Source organism: Erinaceus europaeus, chromosome 9 (genome assembly GCF_950295315.1).
Source record: "Erinaceus europaeus chromosome 9, mEriEur2.1, whole genome shotgun sequence".
NCBI lineage: Eukaryota > Metazoa > Chordata > Mammalia > Eulipotyphla > Erinaceidae > Erinaceus > Erinaceus europaeus.
The window spans coordinates 62,238,451-62,265,441 of NC_080170.1; the positions used below are offsets into that span (position 1 = coordinate 62,238,451).

The 26,991-nt window shown below is 44.8% G+C and overlaps 1 protein-coding gene across 3 annotated transcripts in view; it reads left to right on the plus strand.

Annotated features, from left to right (window-relative positions):
• Nucleotides 1-26,991, plus strand: part of SGCD (sarcoglycan delta) — a 423,227-nt gene that overhangs the window by 203,720 nt on the left and 192,516 nt on the right. For all 3 annotated transcript variants that reach the window (XM_060198044.1, XM_007528637.3, XM_060198045.1), the window contains one exon: nucleotides 26,514-26,615. In XM_060198044.1, the coding sequence (XP_060054027.1) occupies nucleotides 26,514-26,615 (102 nt within the window). The remainder of the gene's footprint in view (nucleotides 1-26,513; nucleotides 26,616-26,991) is intronic.

Consider the following 26,991-nt stretch of genomic DNA (forward strand, 5'->3'; position numbering starts at 1 on the left):
AGTCTCTTCATAGTTGGGGATTTGATTCTCTGTGGTTAAAATCATGGAAGTGCTGTCTTGTTTAGAGAGACCAGGAGCTCAGATTTCAGCAAACCCTAAAACACCATTTTCTCTTTGCCTTCCCTCCTGCATTGCTAGCTTTAAACTATTGGGTGAGTGCCAATCCCTTCATATTCTCCTCAGAACTGTCTAACATAATTGTTGCTGTTACCAGGACTTTGCTGGGGCCTCATGCCTGCTTGATTCCACCATTCCCAAAAGATTTTTTTCCCTCCAGGTAAAGGTTGAGAGAGAGAGAGAGGGAGAGCGATATACAGAGAGAAGGAGGACCAACCACAGCATCCTTCACCACTGGTGAAGCATCCTGAGACCCTCACATATGGCAAAGTGTGTGTTCTACCAGACAGACTATCTCCCAGGCCCTAAGACAAAGTTTCAGGCACCTCTGTGCCTCTGATCTAAGAGAAGAGGTACTGATCGTGCCTCCTACCTCCTTCCCCCTTGGTCCTATGGAGGGGGGGGAGGTCCACTGTTGACCCTCCTCTCACACAAGCCCCTCAGAGTACAGCAACAAAAGCCAGGTGTTGAACTGTGTGTGGCACAGTGTGACTGCTGCAGGTTAGGGAAGAGGGGAGATAGATGTAGAAGCTGAGAAGCTGGGTGAAAGCTAGTCCAGAAGAGGGTGCTATTAAGTATTTAGTCCAGCACCCTGTCTTCAGTCTAATTCACGTACACTTGAACCTCAGAAACAGATACCACAATTACCAGGTATAGACAGAAACAGTTTAGGAAGCTCCTGGCAAGTAGTCAACGATGGCACCTCAACTCAGAAATAATCCTCCAGACCAGAAAAATAGCTTAGTTGGATAGTATGCTGCTCTGCTATGTGTGTGTCAGGTTCAAGCCTGGGTCCTATAGCATTGAAGGAAGCTTTAATGCTGTGGTCTCTCTACCTCTCGCTGTTTGGAAAAAAAGTCAGTCTGGAGATGTGAAGCCCCAGATACAGAAAAAGAAGGAAAAGAAAGGGGAATAAAGGAAGGAAGGAAGGAAGGAAGGAAGGAAGGAAGGAAGGAAGGATCCCCAGGGTTTGGGTCATTGTGCTTTCTGAATTCAGCTATTCAAAGGAAGCAGAAAGAATTTACTTACAATCTTACAATCATGTAACCTACTATTAATCACAGATTTAAAAAAGTTATCTGCAGGGAGTTCATCCTAAGGAAGTGAAATTGGCAAAATTTGCTTCAGTAATTTTAACAGAAGTCTTGCTGTGATTTCTCAGAATTAAAATATATATTAGTGTCTATCATTTCCTTCTATAACATATCCTATTTGTATAGGCCAGTCAAAAAATAAAATTCATATCCGGGAATAGCATTTCCTTCTTTGTTTTCTTTCTTTCTTTTTCATCTAGAGTTATCACTGGGACTTGGTACCTTCATGTGTACACCATTCCCAGCAGCCTTATTTTCTTTCTTCTTAATAGAAGGTAAGGACAAGGAGAGAGGGGGGGGGAGAGAGAAGAGAAGGGAAGGGAAGGGAAGGGAAGGGAAGGGAAGGGAAGGGAAGGGAAGGGAAGGGGAGGGGAGGGGAGGGGAGGGGAGGGGAGGGGAGGGGAGGGAAGGGAAGGGAAGGGAAGAGAAGGGAAGGGAAGGGAAGGGAAGGGAAGGGAAGGGAAGGGAAGGGAAAGAGAAGGAGAGATGGAGGGACACCTGCAACACTGATGCATTGCTCCTGAAGCTTCCCCTCTGCAGGTGGTAACCAGGGGCTTGAACCCAGCTCCTCTGCAGTGTGCACTCTACTGGATGAGCCACTACCTAGTCTCCATCCAAAATATTATCTTCCTGAGCTGCTCTGTCTGTCCAGTCCTTTCCTGCCCATCTCACTCAGCTCTATTTCTCTCTCCACTCTCCACACACCCCGAAGTAAAAAGTTGCTCATTGTCCACTCAAGGATCCTCTCAGGACTGCTTCCCTTAATTCTCTGGGTACTCAAAGTCAAGTTCCTGAATCTATCTCCCATCTGAAAAGTGCACTCCCTCCACTCTCTTCCTGCTTCTGACTATTGCAAAGGAAATGAGAAAAGGAGATCTTTACCTTTGTTCACTGAGCAGACAGACTTCTCCCAGGCTCAGTGAATCCTAGTCTGCATGCAGTCACTCTGTGGTTGCAGAAACATAAACAGAAATTTTGGAAGAAAAGGAGGTTTTAGAGGTTCACGCAAGGAAAGCAGCAATAGACTTGACTTCTAGGCAATCTTTACTTCCATTAGTGAAGGCTGAATCCCTGCAGACACTGGTGACACATCTGAAAAACTCAAAGTACATTTGAAGGGGGCCATGGGAAGACCAAACTGGGCATCAGAACCTAAGCAGGAGGCCCAGATGAGTAGGTAAGGTGGCCCTGGCACCCCAAGTGAATGCACTGCCAGCCTCCTGTTTCTGTATCTCTCCCTGGAAACCCTTCTCACAAGTATCAAAAAGGCATGAAGCCTTTGAAGTGATCATGAAGTGAAGTCTCATGTCACCTGCAACTGATGTTTCCTAATGGAAACAGAGATATAGCAGGTCAGGCAGCTCCCTTGGGGCACATACTTCAGTGAATGAATCTATTTTGGGAGAGCTTTCCACCATGTGCAGAAATGCAAATAAAGACAACAATGATACACCGCTTCACTCCTATGAGAATGTCACACATCAGAAAAGGTAGCAACAACAAATGCTGGAGAGGTTGTGGAGATAAAGGAACCCTCTTGCACTGCTGGTGGAAATGTAAATTGGTCTAATCCCTGTAGAGAACAGTCTGGAGAATTCTCAGAAGACTAGAAGTGGACCTACCCTATGGCCCTGCAGTTCCTCTCTGGGGAATATATCCTAAGGAACACACCCATCCAAAAAGATCTGTGTATACCTAAGTTCATAGCAGCACAATTTGTAATAGTCAAAACCTGGATGCAACCCAAGTGTCCCCCAAAAGATGAGTGGCTGAGCAAGTTGTGGTATGTATATACATAATTGAAAACTACTCAGCTATTAAAAATGGTGATCTCAGCATTTTCAGCCTATCTTGGATGGACCTTGAAAAATTCATGTTAAGTGAGATAAGTCAGAAGCAGATGGATGAATATGGAATGATCTTACTCATAGAAGTTGAAAAACGAGATCAGAAGGGAAAGCACTAAGCAGAACTTGGGCTGGACTTGGTATATTGCACCAAAGTAAAAAGGGTGGGTGTGGGGGAGAGTTCATGTCCCCCATGAACACACAAAGGCAGAAGAGGACCTAGTGGGGGTTGTATTGTTATGTGGAAAACTGGGAAATGTTATGCATGTATAGACTATTATATTTCACTGTCTAATGTAAGTCATTAATCCCCTAATAAAGAAATTTTTAAAAAGAAGATTCTTTAATATCTGGAAGTCTGTAACTATTCCCTTGATGGACTAGAGGCTCTTCTGGATGGCTAGTGATCCTAGCCCCAGTCTGGATGAGGAGTACCCTGAGCTGGCTAAGTTTTCAGCTAACTTGATTTCATTTGGAAGCAGCACTCTTGGTTCTTAATGGCTGAGAGAAGAATTCAGTGCAGTTAATGACAGTATGATCACTCTGTACTGGGGATTCTGTGACTAGGTGAACTGACAATATGGTGGTGCGTCTTGTTGAGCATGCATGTTACAATGTTCAAAGACCCAGGTTTGAACCCCTGGTGCCCACCTGCAGGGGGAAAGCTTTACAAGCCATAAAGCAGCAAAGCAAGTATCTTTCTTTTTCCTATTCTATTTCCCCACCCTATCGATTTCTGGCTCTCTCTACCAGACAGACAGATAGATAGATAGATAGATAGATAGATAGATAGATAGATAGATAGATAGATGATAGATAGATAGAGAATTGGAGGGAAAGTTAGGAGATTTGGCTTTTCCAGCATCTGCTCTGAAGACACTTGTGTGTTTGTTTCACAGGCTTCGCAGATCTCGTGGCCAGCACTGCCCTAATTGGGTGGGGAAACACAGCCTTTTTGTGTATCTGGAGAAACAGAGCAGCAGCCTTGGGAGAACTGCTGTAGCTTACAATGGAGGGATTGGGGATTCAGAACTCTGGTCATGGAAATAGTGTGGGGTTGTACCTTTGCTATCTTATAATTTTGTAAATCAATATTAAATCACTAAAAAGGGAGAGGGAGAGAGGGAGAGAGGGAGAGAGGGAGAGAGAGAGAGGGAGAGAGAGAGAGAGAGAGAGAGAGAGAGAGAGAGACCAGAGTTGTAGGAGATAGAATGAGAGAGAGACCAGAGTTGTAGGAGATAGAATTAGCTTACTCATACTAAGTGCTTGGGCAAGAGATAGGACTTAAAAAGACTAGAAAGTCACATGATTAGGACCGCTTCTCTTTTCTCTTTGCCACCAGGGTTATCACTGGGACTTGGTTTCTGCCTGATAACTCCAATGCTTCTAGTTTTTCTTTTCTTTTTTTTTTTTTAATAGATAGAGAAATACTGAGAAGGGGATGGGGAGCTAGAGGGGGATAGTGAGAAACATATGCATCACTGCTTCACTGCTTGTGAAGCTTCCATTCTACAGATGGGAATGAGGGGCTTGAACAGAATCTTTGTGCATGATAACATGAGCTCAACCAGGTGCACCATAGTATGGTCCCCAGGCTAGCTTTTTGAACTCCTGCAGCATTATTGCAGAACTTAGAGTCAGCATGCCTTCAGCCACTGTAGAAAGTGGTGTGTGAGGGAGTCGGGCTGTAGCGCAGCAGGTTAAGTGCAGGTGGCGCAAAGCACAAGGACCGGCATAAGGATCCTGGTTCGAACCCCGGCTCCCCACCTGTAGAGTAGTCGCTTCACAGGCGGTGAAGCAGGTATGCAGGTGTCTATCTTTCTCTCCTCATCTCTGTCTTCCCCTCCTCTCTCCATTTCTCTCTGTCCTATCCAACAACAACAACAACAATAATAACTATAACAATAAAACAACAAGGGCAACAAAAGGGAATAAATAAATAAAATAAATATTAAAAAAAAGAAAAGAAAGTGGTGTGTGTGTGTGTCTGCATGCACACACATGCACATGCACTTATGTACCAACAAAAGGTGATTTATTTATTTTTCTTTTAAAAATAATTTCTTAATTCATTTTAAATGTTTTTTAATTTATTATTGGATAGAGATAAACTGAGAGGGGAGGGGAAGATAAAGAAAAAGACAGAGAGACACCTGCAGCCCTGCATCACCACTTGTGAAGCTTTCCCCTTGCAGTGGGAACTGGGGGCTTGAACTTGGGTCTTTGTGCACTATAATGTGTGATCTTTTTTTAGCTTATTATAAAATGAAAATACTGACAATCACCTTGTCAACGGTGATTTTTAAAGGATTGTACAGAGTCATATCAGGGTTTTTAGGGTCAGAGTGGTAGTGCACCTGGTAGGGCTTACTCATTACCACTTGTGAGGACCCATATTCAAGCTCCCTGACCCCACCTGCAGAGGTGAAGCTTCACAAGCAGTGGGGCAGTGTTGCAGGTGTGTCTTCTTCTCATCTTTCTCTTGTTTCACTTCTTTCTCCTCTTCCTCCTCCTTTTCTTCTCCTCCTCCTTCATCTCCTACTACTTTCCCTTCTTTTCCATCTTCTCTTCTTGTTATTATTATTATTTCTCTCTCACCCTCTTCCTTTACCTCTCCCCCTCCCTTCCATCAAAAAGAAAAGTGGAAAAAAAAAGAAAAGAAACAGCCACCAAAAATTGTGGAGTCATCATGAAGGCACAGAATCCTAGTAATAACCCTAGTAGCAAAAAACACAATAATAAAATAGAAGACATTCCAAAGGAAATAATAGACATGACCTAAAGGATAATCTATAAAGAATATGACACAATTTGGAATAAAGAGACTAAAGCTTAATTTCTATGTGTGTAATTGTGTGTATGGGCAGACTCCCCCTTGCTTTGGATAACTTACTCATACACACATACATAGACACACACCTGGGAAAACACAGAACAAATAAGGTGTGTATGCACATACACATATATATGTAGTAATAATATGAGAAATCGTGTGTGTGTGTGTATGTGTGCACGTGTATATAAATATTTACTTCTGACAGCCAGTAAATGTAGAATGTTTTATATACCACAGTCTTGGATCTGTAAATCATTGAAAACAACTCTATGAGATGTTATAAAAATCCTAAGTGAGAAATCACAAATCTGACCCATTGAGGCATGAAAGTCTTTTAACAGTTATGTTTATATATTATGCCTGCTGCCTTTCTCCCCCCCCCCCCACATACACACGGTTGCAACCAATACATGGACTTTAGCTTCAAACTAGGGAATAGTACAGAGAAGAAAGAAAAAGCCAAATGATAAGCTGACATTGGCAGAAAGACAAAAGGGAAATCAAGATTACATATAAATGACAGAAGGGATTAGCAGCTGTGACCTGTGGATCACCTGGTCTCTTCCCCTGCTATAGTCCACCCTACACTGACCATGGACCCTGCTTAATGCTTCCTGGAAGAAGAGATGGTGGCTAACTTTGCAGCCTATGCCACAGCTCACTGCCTTGGTCACTTCCAGTATGATTCAGCTCTATCCTGCGTCACCAAGCTTGGTCCTTGGTGGGAACAGGATACTCATGAGCTGTTACTTGAATAACTTGTCCCTGTGTATGAACAAATAATGGACAGACACTAACCTGCTTTCTAGATAACTAAAATTGCCTCAATAGCTATTACAAGAGAACTTAATCATATTATAATATGTGGCTTCTCATGACTGTCATCTTTTCTCTTGCTAAATATTTTTGAAGTTCATTTAGATTGTAACATGTAACAGCATGATATTCTTTTTCATAGCTAAGTAGTATTCCATGGTACTATTAGCAAATAGTTTACATACAATGTCATCATCTGTTAGGCATTTGTATTGAGCCTACTTTTTAGCTATTGTGAATTCTGTTGCGAGAAACAGGCACATATATGTCTTTTTGTGAATATAGGCTTTCATTTGCTTTGGGAAGGCAGCCATGAATGGAATTGCCAGGTCAGATAGCCAGATCTATGCTGAACATTTTAATGGTCAAAACTATTTTCAAAATGGTGTAGAGAGGCTGTGTGTTCCCACACCCTTGCCATCTTGTGTTGCTGATGCTTATTCCTTTACCCTGGAAACTATGAAGGGAGGGGGCCTCTGCTTGCAGATCCTCAAGCCTGGCCACTTGGCACAAGGTTGGAGCTCAGCAGGGCAGCCTACAGAGAAGCAGAACAGGCATTCCACTTTGGAGTTGGGCTGTCTGCTCTCTGAGCATCAGCTTTCTCCTGTGTGAATCAGGGCAAGCACTGTAGCCCCAGCATCTTGTTGAAGATGAGTGGAGATAGTATCAAGAAAACACTTTGTCCAAGGTTTATGCAAATGAAAGTTTGGACTATTGTTATTTTAATTCCCCATGGAAGAGAAGTTACTAGGCAATCTCTAGTCCTAGAATATTTCTCCTTTTGCTCTTATGGTCACCTGTTTAGGTGTAGACAGTGTACTGGGCCATGAATATTGAATAATGAGTAGCACATAACTCAGAATCAGGAGTCTGCTGGGGAAGAGCTAAGGTGTAAGTAGCTCACAACAATGGCATGGGATAGCTAAGAGCTTTGCTAAAATGCAACAGAGTATGAAGTGGCCTTTGACAAGAATCCAGGCCCCACAAAGACATCTAAACCATAATCAAAGGACTTGAGAGCAAGAGGGTTTGGAAAGGGCTTTGCTGGAAGAGGGAAATTGCTCCCATGTAGTGTTGCAGAGTGATGAAGCTCAGCTTGATGTAAGTGCTAAGTATCCTGTTAAGGAGTTTGCACTTGACCTTCTCTGTCCCAGTGCTATTACATTCCACGGGCCTGGAGACACAGAGGTGGGTCAGTGAGTAAATGGCTGAAGTGACTCTAACAGATCAAAAGGAGAGAAATGAGAGCAAGCTGGAAATCTCTAACACCTGCTGCACTGTTACTCAGCTCTTAGGTTTCACTATTACTTTGCCCTCCCCTGTCTGTGTTTACACACAAGCTTTTCCTAATTTTCCCCTACCTGGTGGGTTGAATATGACTGGCCCACTGTGTATGTGCCAAGTATACTGGTCTCTTCTTCCACTTCCCCCTCCAGTCACCAACCTGTGTTGTTGGAGGCTGAGTTTCTCTAGTGGAGAGGGTTCTGCTAATATATTGGAATTTGCTTTAAGGATAAGGCCCACTTTTAACAAATTTCCTAAATCCTTAAGTACCTTTCAAATGAAGTTGTTCAGCATGAAGAGACTATCACTTTGTGAGCCTTTGCAGAGCCCAGGGGTGAGCTAAGCAGTGTTTCAGGAACTGAGACCACAGAAGCAAGATGCCACCCTCCTGAAGCTTCACCCTAAAGCTATTGTTTCCCTTTTGATCTGTCCCAAGTCCTGCCTGCTAGCCTGCCTGCCCTCAGAGTCCTAATACCTGCTTACTCACATAGGACCTGGCATTTGTTGAGGTCCCAAAAATATGCTGATATCATTCTAAACCTGCTGATGCAGCAGGAACATTAGAGAAGCCAGAAAAACAGCATTTGCTTTAAGCCAGCACAGTGCTAACCCCCAGGCTCCCAGTTCCCCCTCCATATCCCAGGGCCTACAGCACTTTCACTTCACTCAGGAAGGGGGGATGGTGATGGTGCTTGGGTTTCACCTAGAAGCTATGGGATGGTCTCTGTGTCTGAGAGAATTATGACCCCTTCCCCCACAGACTCATTAGCAGCCCTCCCTTGCAAAGAAAACCTTTGGAGAAGCTAAAATTATAGCCCCTCTTAGGGACACTGAGTAGGCTAAGGTCTCTGGGATTTCTGGGGCTCACCATTCCCCAGCCCAGCCCCTACCCACACAACTCACAGAACCCACTGAGGGCCTGCTCTCCCTTTTACAACCCCCAGGAAGCTCATGACTTCTAGGCTGTCTGTCCTCCCTTCTCTGCTCTCCAGTCCCCAAGCCACATAATCCCAAAGCTCATGGGTGAGTGTGTTTGAAAAGATAATGAAAGGGGTCAGGGCTGTGAGGAGGGAGAAGCACATGTGAGCATTTTCGGCTTTTGTCCCGCTACTCTGCAGGCTCTTCCTTGACTTTATACTCACTCTGTGTAGCAAAGGAGTTGAAACAACCAGTCAGCCCCCAGATGAAGAAGACAGAGCAAATACTTTTGTTCTAGGTCAGCTTGAAAGGAGACTCCATAGGCACCCCCATCTCTGCCCCACCCCAGGCTGTCTCCCCTGCTAGACTTTAGGGGCACTGTCTAAGTTGCTCTGGGAAGCAGTTGGGATTGCTCGCACATTCCTGGAAACTTCTGTGTGCTTGGCCTGGGTAGGTGTGCTAGAGGTCATGTCATGAACACAACACAGGTCTTGCCCTCACCCAGGTGGCTAAGGGCCCTGGTACCCCTCTGTCTCTGGGGGTCCTTGTTAGGCTGTCCCACCTCTGCCTAGATTGAAGCTGCTCAGAGGAGCCCTGCTGTCAGCTTCTAGAATATTGATGCTTGCCTTTAAGAACATTAAGTTTTTACCTTCTGAAGTTGGAAAAAGCATGATTCTGTCTTTCTTATGATGTTGGGGATGGCTGTTAATCTTCTAAATGCCTCTTATGTATCTTATTAAGAGGGAGAGAAGTTTAGGACTCCCACATTAGCTCACTTAGGAGGATGCCCGCTTTGTAGGAGTCCAGCACCAAGCACTGGTGATAGCTTCAGGGCTGTGGTATCTGTCCTTTTTCTCCCTCTGCTGCCCTGTTTCTCTTTCTCTTTTCCCATCTGAAAAGTTGTCTCACAGCAGCGAAGTCTCAGTGAGAGTGCTTGGGAGTCCAACATGTTATTCATTATGCTACCTCCCAGGCCACTTTTTCTTTTTTCTTTTATTTTCTTTTTTCTTTTAATTTTCTTTTTTGCCACCAGGGTTATCACTGGGGCTTTGCTCCTCCATGATTCCATTCCTCTCATCAGACTCCTTTTGCTTTTAGACAGAGCAAGCTTTTGCTTTTAGGCAAGGAGGAGACAGTTAGAAGGGGGGAAGTTAGCACACCACTTATGAAATTTCCGCTGTGCAAGGACTCCCATATGGTGGTCTGGGGTTTGAACCTGGATGCTCACCATGATAAAGTGTATGCTCTACTGGATGAGCTACCTCCTGAACTCAAATGTTAATTTTTAAAATAAATCACTGAGAACTAAATTTTGATTTTTCTCTTTCAAAGACTTATTTATAGTAATTAAAAAATAAGAGACTTCAGTGCACATTTGGTCATTGAGTTTAAGACAAGCAAAGGTTTATTGCATCACAGTTATTTAGATACAGCAAAGTAGGCATTGGGGCAAAGCTCAGTTAGTCATGATGGCTAGAAAGCCATGAGTCTTTTAAGTTAAGTTTACCAGAGGTTGGTTCAGGTCCTGGGTCCTGGGGGGAACAGCATGGCAGGTCTGCAGGCCAGGGGGGAGGCGTAGAAGGAGAACGTGAAGTAGAGCACATAGTAACTGGGCAGCGGGAACCACAAGAGCTGAGAGTAGGAACAGCAAATAGTAGGAAAATGCTGGGATGGAGAAAATCCAGAAAGAACCCGAGCTGCTCCAGGCCCTTGCTCATGTAGTACCTTATACCCACAATCCCTTGTGAGTCTGTGGTATGTTCCTCAGGCTGTGGTCAGCCATATACTAATTACATTTGTCAGCTGTATGCTAACTATGTTCGTGTCCCAATATCTATTTACTTACTTTATGAGAGAGACCAAGAGCACCACTTGGTCATATGCAGTGCTGGGATTGGACTGGAAGCCTCACTCATTGCAAAGCATGTGTTCTACCCATTGAGCTACATCTGTGGCTGCTGGAACTTATAATGGCTTGTGAATAGCTACCTAGGTTCTTTAATTGCTCTCTTTCTTAGGGTCACAACACATCAAACTACTATTAGTAAATTTCTGAGTTTGATTTTTTTTTTCTCTTCCTTTGTTTGACATGGTGGAAAATAACTCTACAGCCATATATTTTTACATAAACGTGATTAGTTCTTTTTTTTTTTTTTTAACTTAGAGACAGAGAGGCAGGGAGAGACTAAAACTACAGCACCAAAGCTTCTTTCAGTGCTGTGGGGACAGGGCTTGAACCTGGTTACACATTTGGCAAAGTAGATCACTTTGGATGGTGAACTGCTTTGCCAGCCCAATTATTTCTGTTTAAATCAATGAGTAGTGTGGTCCTTTTTAATTAAACAAGACAAATCACAAACTGCACATGTTTCACTAGTAAATATTTTGGATAGGGGATATAATCTAGATATTACTACACCTATCTTTTCTTTCTTTTTTTTTTTGTTATGACTGAGCCTTCACTGCTCCAGCCAAATTATTTTAAAAAATATTTTATTTATTTACTTATTGTGGATGGAGACATAAATCGAGAGGGAATTAACAGATAGAGTCACTTGCAGCACTGTTTCACCATATGCCCCACCCCTGCAGATGTGTGTGCTCTAGCAGGTGCACCATAGCCTAGCCCCTCCAGAGACATGGAGACAGAAGGAGAGAGGGAAAGATGCCACACCAAAGCTTCCTCCAGGCTTGAACCTGAGTCACATACATGACAGATCAGGTGTGCTATCCAGGTGAGCTCTTTCGCCAGCCCACTGTATTTACCTTTTTCTCTAAGGATATTTTAGAGTCCTCATTTTTTTTTATAAAGCTATATCACACAAATAAACCAGCAGTTGAGTGTGTTTCCTGGTGTAATGTGTGCTTCTCTGAAGAGCTTTGCTTGAGGAAAGAATCAAGAATGATCCAAATCTGGACTACAGGCCTCTCTTTCGGGGAGGAGTTTGGGAGGGCACCTGCCTTCCTCTGCTTCCTTTGAGGGAGACAGGCTCTTCCTGCTGCTGGTGTGAGGGGCCATGCCCTCTAGCCCAGGGCCTCTTATGCAGGGTTAAGTGACCATTCTGGGGTCCTCTTGGCAGAGCTGCCCAGAAAGTCCCCCAAATAGAAAGAGATAGTTGTTGTGTTGTCCCCAAACTAGCAATGCCGACCTGAAACAGCTGTTCTCACCTGCAGGTCGAAATGAAGGAAGGATGAGGGAATGAGCCTCTCCCACCCTCATCCCATCCCCATCCCTGTCTCTCCCTCTCAGCCATTTAATACCCCTCTTTGGTCTCTGCACAGAATGTCAGGTTATAACATTGCAAGGTCCATGTATTAAGACACAGTGCACATGGCAGTGTGAACAGACACCAGTGGGAAAGGCCAGGCTTCTGAGAAAAATGCCCCTTTGTTAGGTGGGTGGGTTGGAGCCCTGGGGAACTGGCTCTGGCAGGGGGCTGTTCCCCACCTGCTGCCCTGGTGCCCATGTGAGGATGCAGCTCAGGTCTGCCAAGGGCTCTGTATTTCCAGGATACACCAGAAAACTGTTTTTTGTTTTTTTTCATTCAAATAGTTCCCTTTTAAAGTGTTCTGGGAAGTGGCACATTGGCTAGAGGTCTCAAGTTCAGTCTATGGAATAGCAGGTTCCAGAGTAATGTTATTGTTCTCTCTCTTGGAAATAAAAAATATTTTTAAATGTCTTAGGAAATAAAATAATGCAATAATTTCATAGCATGTGTGTGACTATGTGTGTAAAGTGTATGAATGTGTTTTTTAATTTTTATTTTATTTAAAAAATTATAAATTGAATTTGATAGGACACAGAGAAATTGATATGGGAAGGGAAATAGAAAGAGAGATCCATGTGGCAATGTGTCATTACTCGTGAAACTTCCCTCTGCAATTTAGACTGGAGACTTTAACCCAGATCCTTGAACTTGATAATGTATGTGCTCAGCCAGGTGTGGCACCACCCATCCATGTGTGAGTTACTTTTTAAGTTAATCTGGGTTTATACTTTCTGGCTATAGATCTTGTCAGCCACCACAGGTATTAAGCCATTTCTTTAAAACGAATGAGCGGATAATTGAGTCTGTGTATGTGTATACATACATTCATACTCTTTTTTTGGAGGAAGGAGTATGACAGAGGGAGAATGACAGAAGCTCAATCAGTTAACACTGAGCATCCAGAGCTCCCAACTTGTGGTCTGTGGTTGTCACTGTCCCATGTAGAGGACCAGATTCCTTTACTAGAGATGGCTGGGCCCAGGTCCAGGTCCAGGGCAAGACACCAGAAGCTAGAGGGCCATCATCATAGACTGCCAGATCACATGCAAAGGTGATAGCTTTGAGGTCCTCTTTCTCTTGCTCTTTGCCTTCCTCTCTCCCATCAATAAATAATAAATATTTTTAATAAAGGCTTCTTTTCCAAGGAGGATAGGGAAAAGTGTAGGGGAAGGAGAGACTCTTTGGCCCTGGTACACGATGTGGACTTCCTTTGGGGGTGAGAATATTTTGCAGACACTCAACTTGATGAGATGAGAAATTGTACACATGTGCCAATAACTCTACTGTCAACCATTAACCTACCACCCCCCCAAAAGAAGCTGTGCTAGAATAAAATTAATCAAAATACCTACAGTGAGATATATATTCCTTCTTTCCTTCCTTCCTTTCCTTCCTTCCTTCCTTCCTTCCTTCCTTCCTTCCTTCCTTTCTTTCTTCCTTTCCTTATTTATTTTAAGATAGAGACTGGCAGAGAGGCCACAGTACTGAAACTACCTTCAGTGTGTTGGGGAATGGACTTGAACTTGGGTCGCACATGTGGCAAAGCAGTGCAATGTCCAACTGAGCTATTTTACCTGCCCCATAGGGAAATTTAAATAATAAGAATCCCACAGGTTATCTTTTGAGGGTATTGGCAATATTTAGAAAGGTAATAAATATCAATTTCCTACACGAACTGTAATTTAGGATAAACAAGCACTTCGCAGTATGGAATTTCTCTCTAAGGACTCTACAATACATATATTCTCTCTATAGATCAGTGTGTAAACCATGAAGAAATAAGGGGGTTAGTATATTCCCAAACCGAGATCTCCAGGGAGGAAAAGAACCTTCCAGGAAAAGCTCACTAATGGGTGGTGGCATCTCAACAGAAGACAAGAGGTGCCTCTCACAGAGCAGTAGTAGTTCCCACCCCATGCCAGAGTCAAACGCGTGGCCTCAAAGATGTCCCTGTCCTAATTTGGGGACTCATGAACCTGTGACTGGGTATAACAAAGGGGACTTAAGGTGAGAGGTGAACTTGCTATTGCTGATCAGGTGAGTTTAAAAGTAACGAGGTACACCTGGATTCCCAGGCACACCCAGTGAAATCACAGTGACCTTCAGAGAGGAGGGGGAGGCAGAAGATTCAAGTGGCTGCAGTGAGGAAAACCTAAGGAACTACTGCTGCCTGTGAATGTGGGACGGGACCGCCAGGCCAGGGACACCAGCATCTCCCAGAAGCTAGAAAAAGTGAAAACCTTATAATTCTTCCCTAGAGTTTCCAGAAAGCAATGTAGCAGCCCTGTTGCTTTGAATCTAGCACCTGGGTCCTGGGACAGACCACTCATAGACTGGCAAGTAATAAATGGGTGTTGCTTAAAGTTACTGAGTTGCTGGTGGTTTGTTACAGTACCAAGAGAAGACTGATGTTTCTCACTCCTAGGATATATGCTTTGCTAGGAAAAAAAAAAAATCCAGGATCTGATCTAACATATCTCTCTTGATCTAACTACTTCTTCTTCTAGCGTTTGCCCTTCTTCCGTAGCCAGTCAACAGCGTCAGGTTGAGCCTGATGTAAAGTTTCAAGACCTCCTTTGAATCTGGAGAGGTGGCAGTCATTGACTATGTGGGTCATAGTCTGTCTGTAGCCACAGGGGCAGTTAGGGTCGTCTCTGGCTCCCCAGCGATGGAACATAGCGGCACACCGGCCATGGCCTGTTCGATAGCGATTGAGGAGGGCCCAATCATAACGTGCTAGGTCAAAGCCGGGTTGACGCTTGCAGGGGTCTGTGATGAGGTGTTTGTTCTTTACCTCAGCTGACTGCCAGCTCTGTTTCCAAGAGACTGGAACAGAGAAGTTCAGTGTAGGCTTAGGGGACCAGATTGGGTGACGAGATGTCAAGCGTTGGACAGGGTGGGTGAAGATATCCACGTATATTGGCAGGTCCGGTCGAGCGTATGTTGTTGTGGTGGTCTGGTGTCAGGTTGCACCGCGGAGAAGAGAGTGGATGTCCAGAGAAAAGGGGTACACAAATCTTTATTATAGGATGGGGGGGGGTTGGTTCAGACCACGTGGGGCCAGCCGGCAATGGCCATCCCCACTACCTGACCACGGGGGGAGAGCAAGGGACAAGATCTCAGAGAGGGAGAGCTGAGAGCCCAGAGAGGGGGGGGGTTAGGGGGATTTTATTGGGCGACAACCAGGGGTGACTTGTAGGGCCAGGATTGGTTGAAGGGGGCACTGCTAGGATTTCGCGGGGCGTAGTAAAACCTGGGGGCGGAGACTGCATCAGAATAACTCCTCAGCAACATCTCCTCCTATCCCTTTATATCGAAATGGACACAGTAAAGAAAAATGGAATGAAGCAGGCTTAAATGTTTTAGAGGAATGCCGTGCTCAGGTGGGAAGATGTAGGACTTTCTGTGGAGGAGGGAAGGCTTAAATGGCTGTGAACCTGGTGAGATTTATGCGTCCTCCTGTGCTCAACCCCTCTTTAGAGAGAGAGACTTTCCTGGAGAGACTCATCTCATAGGTTTAAGCGCAGCCTGCTCAACCATCTCTTCACAATATTTCTACATCTTTTCTATCTTTCTATCTAGTAATTGCATAAGATGTACAAAGTCTGTAAAAAACTATCATGGAGCAGAAACCTTTTGGGCATAAGCCTAAATGATATAACAAAACAGGAAGGTACAAGTAGGGGAGTAGTAAAAGCCAGTGTGGTGTGAAGGGAAGGATTGGTGTGTAAAGGAACATTCCCTGCTTGCGGTGGGGGAAGGGCAAGGGTACATAAAGAGGGGGAGGCGGGAGGGCATGACCCACCAAACAGAGGGGCTATTTGGCATTGTATAGTTCTCAAGGCAACAGCCTGTAAAGTCTATGAATTACTCAGGATCAGTCTATGAAAAACCAGCAGCGTGAAGGGAAATAAGCTGCTTCAAAATTGTGTAAAATGTATATAGGCTATGTCAGAAAGTCCGATACAAGTCTCAGTCCAAAGTGGATGGCTAGGGGAAGAATTGGCAGGGGATGCGACGCTGCATGAGGGAGGTCAGCCACTGGAATTGAGGAAGGTCAGCCGCTGGAATTTTGCTTTTCTGTAGATAGCCAGCTGGAACCACCAACATGTGACAGGCAGGTCAGAAGCAGGAACGGCAACCAGGCATGAAGAAAGTTCTGTCCTTGGAGTCTGTGTATCAGGTTCTTCAGATCACATTGAGTGACATCTAGGGTTTCGGGGGGTGTGCCACGGTAGTCGTGCCATCTAGTGGGTGATGTCAGGGTGTGCAGGGGTTCAGATGGTTTTTCCGGGATTCCTGTGAAAGAAACACAAACAATCTGCTTCTCGTGGTTAATTTGAAATTGTAACAAGTTATAGGTTTGTTATAGTTGATACCTCAATGATTATAATTGTATTAAAATCTCTTTATGATTTTATTTAAAGGTCATCTAATGTGACCTCCTGTAGCAGCCTCTACCGCAGGATCTTGAGACCAATTTTAGCTAAAATATGTATTTTAAACAGACTCAAATTGCTTAGAGAGTTAACGCATATTCGTGACAATGATTTTAAAGTTTACAGTGCCAGATTGATGCCAGATCAATTGTGGATTAATTTCCACAAGATAGTTTACAGGGCACCTTCGGGGGCCCTTCAAAGGTGTCCTGTATATAAAATTTATATAGTTTAGTTTTGGGAATGAATAGTCACGTTGAACATTTAGACTTTTACCTAAATAGTAAGTTACCTTAACAAATTAATTTTTACCTTGTCTGGTAAAAGTGTAGCTGTAGGGTTACACTTTTGACCGTTAAGTTAGTGTTACCAAACTTGAGACATACCCATAAACATTTAGTTATAACAAACTGGAGGAAAAAGAACTTTTGTTATAAAAACACATTATTTAAAAACAAATTTATATCTGTTATTAGTCACACAGTTTAAAACTAAACACTTACATATATACCAAAGCTATATATAAAAATCAAAAGAGGGAGAAAGAAAAAAAAATTTAGAATGTTTCTGGACATCTCCAGAAACTTTGGCTGCATCCAGCATTTTTATATAAAGCCAATTACCTTTTAGAGTACTCCAAGCAGATGGGTTATGCAAAAAATTTTTTTTTTCATTCAACACACTCACTCACAAAAACAACTGGCCAGTTATAACATAAGACATACAGGGAAAGGGTAGGAGAGAGGTCTCTGTGAGCTAGATTTTGTAGGTTCTGCCATATATTACGGGTCCTGGGATGTATCCTGCATCTGGTCCTCTTGTAGTATTTCTTGTTCTTCAGGAATAACAGCGCCATCCTGCGGGTATTGTTGGACATGGCGGGCAGGAACCCAGACAGGTTTAGAGAAATTTTGAGGGAAAATGCATGCGAAACCCCTTCCCATGGTCAATAATGGGTCAGGCCCTTTCCAAATTTTATCGAGTGGGTCTCTCCATTTGACCTTAATAGGTGGGAGAGTAGATGGTGTTTTCCAGTGAAGAATAATAGGGGGTAAGGCCGAGTTATTGTAAATATTAAAGAGATTTAACGTAGTTAAGGCTTTTGCTAGCTGGATATTGGGGGGATATGTTCCTCCTTTATCTTTATTTAGTTGAGCCTTCAGAGTTTGATGGGCCCTGTGGATTGTAGGGAATGCCCATGGTATTAGTAATATTCCAGAGGGATTAGTAATATTCCAGAGGGAACAAAAATCTTTAAATTGTTTGCTTGTAAACATAGCTACATTGCCTGTTTTCAAAAATAATGGGACCCCCATAATGGCAAAACAAGAGAGCATATGGCTTACAAGCTTTTTAGCACTTTCTCCTGTTTGAGCTATAGCCCATATAAATTTAGAAAAGGTATCAATTGAGACAAACACATATTTTTGTTTGCCAAAGTTTGGTATGTCGGTGACATCAATTTGCCAAATAGCATTAGCTTTTAAACCTTGGGGGTTAACCCCAAGGGTCTGGATAGCAGGTGTCTTTATGAGACTTGCACAAGAAGAGCATGTAGCGAGGATATGTTTTAACTGTGGTACAGGAACATCAGGGAATCGAGCTCGAAGGCCTTTAAGATTAACATGGGTTAGAGAATGAAAATTAGCAGGATCAGAGACAGAGACTGGGAAAGTTCCTGTGGAGGCAAGGCGGTCAACTGCGGCATTCCCTTCAGACAGGGTACCAGGAAGAGGGCTGTGGGAACTAAGGTGTTGAATATACAGTGGTTGGGTTCGAGAACAGAGCATAGAGGCGATTTGAATCAAGAGAGGGGAAAGTGGGTTGTCATCAATTTTCACATAAGAACGAGCAAGCCATGGAAGTAAGTTAACAGTATACACACTGTCAGAAAAAAGGTTGAAGGATTCTGGTACAGCTTTTAGTGCAAGGAAAACAGCATAAAGTTCTTTGTACTGAGGGGAATTCTCAGGAAGCTCAGTAAAGAGAGGTTTAGGAGATTGTTTGTCTGGGTAATTTATAAGGGCAGCAGCTCCCCTTTTTCTGCCATCAGTAAAGATTGTAGGAGCATAGGGAATGGGATCCCGAGAGAAAAGTTTAGGTGCTAGTAGAGGCAGAAGAGGTAAAGAAGCTATCAATTTATTAGGAGGAAAATGGTTATCTATTTGTCCTGGAAACCCCACGAAGCTTATGGCAAAGCGGGAATGATGGCGTATAAGCCACTCTGTATCTGTGAGAGAAAAGGGCAGAATGATTAAATCCGGTTCTTTCCCTAAGACCTGCACAGACCTATTTCTCCCTTGGCGAACCATGAATGCTAACACATCTATCTCAGTGAGGAGTCTTGGAGCTCCTCCTACTGGTGTGTGAAGCCATTCGAGAACCCCATGGTCTTGCCACAGTGCCCCTACTACTGTGGGGGTGGAGTTGAAGATTAGAAGGTTTACCAGAGAGGAGGGGGAGAATTGAACAAGGTGCATGTCCTGGAGGGCCTGGTTAACCCTTTCCAGTGCCAAGGAGGCCTCAGGAGTTAACTTCCATTTTGAAGAGGGCTGTTTGTTTCCTTTCAACAGGTCAAACAGTGGTTGGAGGCAGCTTGTGGGCAGATAGAGATACTGCCTAAGCCAATTTAAATTTCCTAGAAAACTTTGTAAAGAAGCAAGAGTAAGGTTAGAAGGGAAGGTAACATTAGGTTTTAAGGGACGAATTTGCGTTTGAGAAATCTCTGAACCTAGGAAGGATATTGGAGGGATTAGCTGTATCTTCTCAGGGGCTACATTAAGGCCGCTTTTCTTTAATGCAGGAATGAGAAAATCACATAAGGCATAGAGATCTGTATCTGATTTTCCCCATATTAAAATATCATCTGTATAATGAAAAATATTAAGGCCCTTATGAACATATGGGACAAGGGCAGATTTAACAGCCTCCTGACAAATAGTAGGACTATTGGCCTTACCCTGGGGCAGCACCACCCATTGAAATCTATCAGCAGGGCTGGTGTTATTAATAGACGGAACAGAGAAGGCAAAACGTTTACAATCTTGCGGATGCAAGGGGATAGAGAAAAAACAATCTTGTATATCAATAGCTATGATTGGAATTCCCATGGGAATTGCAGAAGCAAGAGGCAAACCCCTTTGGGGGGATCCCCAGACCTGCATGGTTTTATTTACTGCACGGAGATCTTGAAGGAGGCGCCATTTTCTTGAGCACTTTTTAATCACAAAGACAGGAGTATTCCATGGGCTTCGAGAATGACGAATGTGTCCCAAGGACAACTGCTCTCAGATGAGCTCTTTTAAAATTTTTAGCTTATCCCTAGGTAAAGGCCTGTTCCACCCAGACAGGCTCATTAGAAAGCCAGCTTAAGCGGGGTGTTTGGCTACAAACAGTGGCATTTAGTATTGGGGGTGCTGAATAGACTGGTATCGCGGGAACAAGTTTTACGCTCTGCAGAGGCATCTGTGGATATCCTAATATCAAGACATTCCAGAAGATCCCTGCCCAGTAAGTTGGTGCTAATATTAGCTACCAAAGGGCGGAAGTGTCTGGTAGAACCTTCTGGGTCTTCCCACATGAGCGAGTCTCGTGTGCAAAATGCTCTGGTCACCCCTCCTATTCCATGTATACTGGGTCAAGGGATAAGTTCCCAATCTTGAGGAACCTCTTCTTGCCTTAAAATCGTCTTTTCTGCCCCCGTGTCAATCAAAAATTTAAAAGGAATATTGCCAATCTTTACTGTCATAGACAGGTGGCCCCGTTCTAAAACAGGAGTGGTCCACAAAATCTCAGGCCCCGAATTTGTACCATTCAGGGGTGAACCATCTTTATGAAATTGGGACCAACAATCTCTCTTCCAATGAAACCCCTTACAACATTTTGGACAAACAGTACGTGGTCACTGGCTCCCTGACTGAAAGCAGGGTTGCTCTGGCTGGAGGCGTGGTTTCCCTGACTGGAGGCGTGGTCGCAACTTATCAGGACATTGGTTACGCCAATGTCCTTGGCGACCGCACTGAAAGCAGGCCCCGTTTTGCTTATGTGGGGCAACTGCATAGACCTGTGTCGTAGCGGGTGCCCCATAATTGCCTGATGTAAGTTCCTGTGTCGCTAGAATCCAATTATCTGGGTGTAGGTGTTTAAGATTAAGGCATACCTGACGGAATTGTGGTGTCATGCCTTCCCAGACAATAGAGCGCAGAAGTAATGTGCGGACATCAAGATTATAAACCTTTCTCTCTAAGCTTCTCTTCACCCTTGAGATGAAGCTCGCCAATGATTCATCAGAGTGTTGGTGAAAAGAGTTAATGGGAGCTGACGAATCTACATCGGGTGGGGTCACCCTTTCCCATGCTTGTGTTGCACAGATGCGTACCTGTTCAAAATAACCAGTTGAAAACCTGGCTTCTGTCTGCTGAGCTCCAGATTCATAAGCTCCTGCTCCAAACAAAGCATCAGAATTCCATTCTACCTGTTTGTTACTATTTTCCTGCGATTGTCTAGAGCACTCATCGCGGAAGCATGCCTGCCACTGAAGATAGAGTGGGTCTGGGAGTGCAGCACAAGCCAGATCTTTTCAGTCTAGTGGTGTATTGAGATGCTGGTAAAAGCTCCTTAAGACGGACTTGGTCCATGGAGTATGCATTCCATTCTCCCTGACCACTTGCTTGAGTGTTCCAAGATCTTTAGATGAATATGGCTGCCACGGCTGAGGGTTTTGTTTAGAAGGGGCCAAGTTTACCGGAAGGTGTGGATTTGGTCCGATGGCGCGGGAGAGGGAGCTACAGAAGTGGAAAGTGCCGTGGAAACTGCTGTAGTGGTCGCAGGGGAGACTGAACGCATATCTACGGGGACTGAGCTCCCAGGGTGGACTGCACATGGTTTAAAGTCCTTAAATGCTGAAAAAATATCCTTTAGCTCTCGTATCTCAGCCACTAGGTCCCTTAATGATGATGTATCAGCAGGGGGCGGGGTCAGGGACGAGGAAGCCTCAGGCAGAGCTGAAACCGCTGCAGCAGGGGCCAGGGGCGGGGTCAGGAATGCAGAAGCTGCAGGCAGAGCTGAAACTGGGGTGGCAGGGGCGGGGGGGGGGGGTTCAGGGACGCAGAAACCTCAGGCGGAGCTGAAACTGGGTGGCAGGGGTCTGGGGCGGGGTCAGTAACACGGAGCTGAAACCAGGGCAGCAGGGGGCGGGGTCAGAGGAGGAGCGTCTGAACACGTGTGCGTGTCTGTGGGAATGGAATTCTTGGGTCTAGCCGCTGATCGCTTAGGACGTCTAAGTCTTAAGCACATGTGATTTAACTCTCGTACCTCAACCTCAAGGTCACTTATCCTTATGGCATACCACATTTTACATATCTTGAAAGTGGCGACCACAGTTAAAAAAATCCAAGGGGTAGTGAAAATTAAACCGTTTATGACAGCGCGAATCTGTCCCAGGTCAAGAGATAATGACTGGGACACCTCCTCATAAAATGAAAAATTTCCCATGGTGGAGGGAAACGCGGAGCCACAGAGATGGGCGGATGCCACTTACCTGTGTCTGGGCGGTTTCGGGGACCTCAGGCTGGGCCACCCAGCAGGGTGTGGGAACGGAACATGATGGGCGCCAGATGTTGTTGTGGCAGTCTGGTGTCGGGCTGCACCGCAGAGAAGAGAGTGGACGTCCAGAGCAAAGGGGTACACAAATCTTTATTATAGGATGGGGGGGTTGGTTCAGACCACGTGGGGCCAGCCGGCAATGGCTGTCCCCACTACCTGACCATGGGGGGAGAGCAGGGAGCAAGATCTCAGAGAGGGAGAGCTGAGAGCCCAGAGAGGGGGGGTGAGGGGGCTTTTTATTGGGTGACAACCAGGGGTGATGTGTAGGGCCAGGATTGGTTGAAGGGGGCACTGCTAGGATTTCGCGGGGCGTAGTAAAACCTGGGGGCGGAGACTGCATCAGAATAACTCCTCAGCAACAAGCGTAGACGTGGGAAATGAACTTAGATGATGCCGCATCCTGACGAATATCTGGCGGGGCGATGTTGCTAAGAACTGGCAGCCATGGAACCGGTGTGGAATGGATGGTTCCAGAAATTATCCTCATGGAGGAATATAATTTGGAATCGACCAAGTGGACATGGGGGCTACGGAACCATACTGGGGCACAGTATTCTGCAGTGGAATAGCATAATGCCAGAGATGATGATCGTAATGTGGAAGCGCTCGCGCCCCATGAGGAGCTGGCCAGTCTTGCAATGATGTTATTCCTCGCGCCCACCTTTGCTGCAGTTTTTATGAGATGTTCGTGAAATGACAGAGTGCGATCGAGAGTAACGCCAAGATAGACTGGCTGGGCTTCATGCCGGATTCTCGTACCGCCAAGCTGCACATTAAGCTCACGTGAGGCTGAGGCATGGTGTAGATGGAAAACAGATGATACCGTTTTTGCAGTGCTAGGGATTAGTCGCCATTTTTTACAGTAATCAGATATCAGAGACATGTCTTTCGTGAGTGTTTCCTCGAGGATGTCGAACTTGGATGCCTGAGTTGCACAGCAGATGTCATCGGCGTAGATGAACTTCCTTGATGAAGTTTCTGGAAGGTCGTTGATGTAAATATTAAATAGCGTAGGAGCCAGAACAGAGCCCTGGGGGAGGCCACTTGAGAGAAGTCTCCATCTGCTAGACTTGTCACCCAGATGCACCCGGAATCTTCTGTTTTGGAGAAGAAACGCTATAGTGTTGGCCACCCATGGAGGCAGGCATCTTGAGATCTTGACTAGGAGACCACAGTGCCAGACCGTGTCATAGGCTGATGTGAGATCAACAAAGACAGCACCCATCTTTAAATTCTTCTGGAATCCATTTTCAATGTAAGTTGAGAGGGGCAGGGCTTGTTTGCAGGTAGATCTTCCTGGGCGGAAACCAGCTTGGGCAGGTTATAGGAATTTCTCTGTAAGAGGAGAAATACATGACAGAAGCAGCCTCTCAAGGAGTTTGTAACACATGGAGAGGAGAGAAATTGGTCTATAGCTGGCGGCCAGTGTTGGGTCTTTCTTTGGTTTCAAAACTGCTATTATCTTTGCATGACGCCAAATTTTGGGCATAGATTCAGATTCCAAGATGTGGGACAGGAATGAAGTGAGCCACTTCTTTGCCATTGGGCCCAAGTTAAGAATGAGCTCTGGGGTGATGTTATCACAGCCAGCAGCCATTCCCGGTTTACCCCTCTTCAAAGCGTCTTCCAGTTCAGGCAGTGTGAAGGGAGAGAGTTTTGGAGATGGACAAGATAAATGGAAGTGGGATGACCACTCATGGGAAATTTCTCTTTTCCAGACTGGGTCGATCTTAGCACGTCCAACTTGAGTTAGGTGACTGGCCACTGAGTTTGGAGATACGGGAGGATGGAAGACGGGAAGGGGTTGGCTACTGGCACCCAGACTATGAAGAAGCTTCCAGGCCTTCCTACTTGAGTGGGTGAAGTTCAGACTTTCCGTGATTTGTTGCCAGCGGGCTTGGCTTGCTGCATCCAGGGAGGCAATGAGATGGTCAGCCACATCTGGGTCGCCCGACTCATCATACTGCTCGCATTCAGCATCAAGACAAGGCATATAGTTAGCACGTCTCCCACGAGGAATGGCTTGGGAAGCTGCTTTGAAGATGGCTTGGCGGAAGCGCCTGTAGGAATCTTCAGAGGGGATAGAGTTAATTGGAATTGCAGGAATACATTTGTTGGTAAGATCACTGAACAGACGCCAGTTTGCTTTCTGAAAGTTCCATCTTAGTTTCTCCGAGCACAGAATCAGTGGGAGCTGGAGACCAATGTGGATGATAGCTGGGCGGTGATGACTGTGTGGGAAGATCTTGAGAACGTGTCTCATAGCGGGAAAGGCTTGGCCCTTGACTGTGCTAATCCAGCACAGGTCGGGTGACGAGTCTTTATTCCATCTAGCACTGTGAAAAGAACCTGGCTGTTTGGGATCGTATAATAGGGAGAGGTCATTCGCTGAAGCCCAGTCGGCTAAGATAGAGCCATCAGCACAAGTGGAAGAATATCCCCAGTCTTGGTGATGACTATTAAAGTCTCCAATGTAAACGGCTGGGTGATTCGGGCTAGGCAGGACCTTATTATCCCATGAGACACTGGGAGGCTTATATACGTTGATGAGCTGAATAGTTCCAATAGTAATGGAGTCGTAGAAGGTCGAAGAGGCCATATGGTAAACGTCCGCAAGATACGATTTGGCACAGATGGCTCGGTCATGTTTAGGATGGAGATTATAGCATATTAAATCAAATCCACTGATGGTGAATCGAGCAGCTTCATCGACTGCTATATGTGTTTCTTGTAGGCAGATAACATCTGCCTGATGCTGTATCGCCAACTGACCAATAAGAACGCGTTTGGCAAAAGACAGCCCCTCAACATTGAGTTGGAGGACTCGAAGAGCAGGACCAACAGCTTGAAAGCTGTCAGGAGCTGCTTGTTGCTGGCTTTGAAAGTGACTGGGATCCATGTGGTTTCAGTCGGCTAGGAAGAATCGTCAGTTTCCCCAATGAATGGGTACTCACGGGAGGCACCACGGGAAGGTCGATCCAATGCATCCCAATACATCTAACTACTGATTTACAGGAAATATAGGAGACAGAGAAACACATTCTATAAAATGATGGGAAATGTTCAGCAAAATCTAAACTCTGGGTGATGTTACTGGGAAATATGTTTTGCTTATTAAATAAAGAATGCTTGAGGATGTGGAGAGAGAAATCTACTGACTGGCTTGTCAGGAGATTGTGTGTCAGCCAGTCAGAGCAGGGAATGTTGTTAGTCAAGAAGCAAATGTAGGAAAAAATAAACAGGATGTTACTATGAATAAATAGTTTAATTGATATTGTTTTTGACACTGAAGCATTAGCATGGAGTATTTGATATGAAGGAGGGATTTTTTTTAATTGCCAGTGGTGTTGCAGTTATATTTATACAAAAATGGGTGTTTAAAGAATGGAATAGAAAATAATAACCATACATAGATAGTTGCAGGTTAATGGTAGGTACTTGAGATTTGCTTTGTATGCTTTCTATTTTTGCATTACCTGGTTATTTACATAATAAATTTAAGTTAAAATGTAACTGTGGGGTCAGGACATAGCTCACCTGGCAGAGCTCACACTTTACCATGTATAATTTAGTGACCCAACCTTGTCCCCCTGGCTACCATCTGGGGCACCATGCAGAGGGGGAGCTTCAGGAGTAGGGAAATGGTGCTGTGGTGTCTTTCTCCTTTTCCTCCTTCTCCACTGTCTCCTTCTCCTCTTCTCCCTCCTCCCCCCTCCAAGCTTGCCTAAACTGTTTCTAGTGGTACTTGGGTTTGAACCTGGAAACTGTGGTGCCACAGGCATCAAGATATCTACTATGTGCATCCACTGTGCTATCTCCCCAATCTTCTCCTCCTTTCATTCATTCTTTCAACCTCCTTTCATTCTGTCTCCACTTCTGTCTTTCAATCTGTATCTGAAGGGGATAGAAAAAAGGCCTTTGGAACTGGTGGAATTGTTCACACAGGAAGTCCCAATAAATCACTGGAGGACCCTCCCCCCCCCAAAAAAAAAGCAGCTAATCTGACAAGTTAACTATTTTGTGAGCCAAATATACCGGATCAGGGGGTTGGCTTTGACCCACCAGTGAGAGGCCAGCAAACAGGATGATATGCATAACTGCATTGAACAATGCCCCCTAGTATTTTATGTATTCCTATGGATACCCTTTCCTAACACCCCAGCCTGTTCATTCCACCCTCCAAAAAAAAAAAAAAAAAGCAATAGCTTTCTTTCAATTTTCAAGAGTCTGAGGTACTTTGAAATTCCATCTAATTCCTTTCTACTGTATGCTCTGCTCCTCTGTTGCAGGATGGAATGGGAAACTTGAGAATCACAGAGAAAGGTCTAAAGCTGGAAGGAGACTCTGAATTCCTACAACCTCTGTACGCCAAAGAAATCCAGTCCCGACCAGTAAGTTTCTCTAGGGGTGAGGTGGGTGGAGGGGGGTGGTAGGCAGACAGTGGTGTTCATCCAAAAGTTAGTGATACCATCAACCATGTGCAGGGGTTGGGGAAGGGCATGAGATGTGTGCAGATCCAGTGTTGCAGGAGGTGGCTGTGCACTGTGAGCAAGTCAGGCGGCCTGCTCTCCCTCTGTCCAGATTATGTTACAAGGAAGGTGATAGAGTGACAGAAGGGCCTGAAGTACTAAGTGCATGGGAGAAAATGTTACTGTTATGTTTATGTTTAGGGGGCAAGTATTTCAAAGGCACCACTGGAAACTCATACCATACTGGCTTGGACATGTAAAGTACCAAAAGGTAGCTGTATTCCAGAAGGAGTGATGC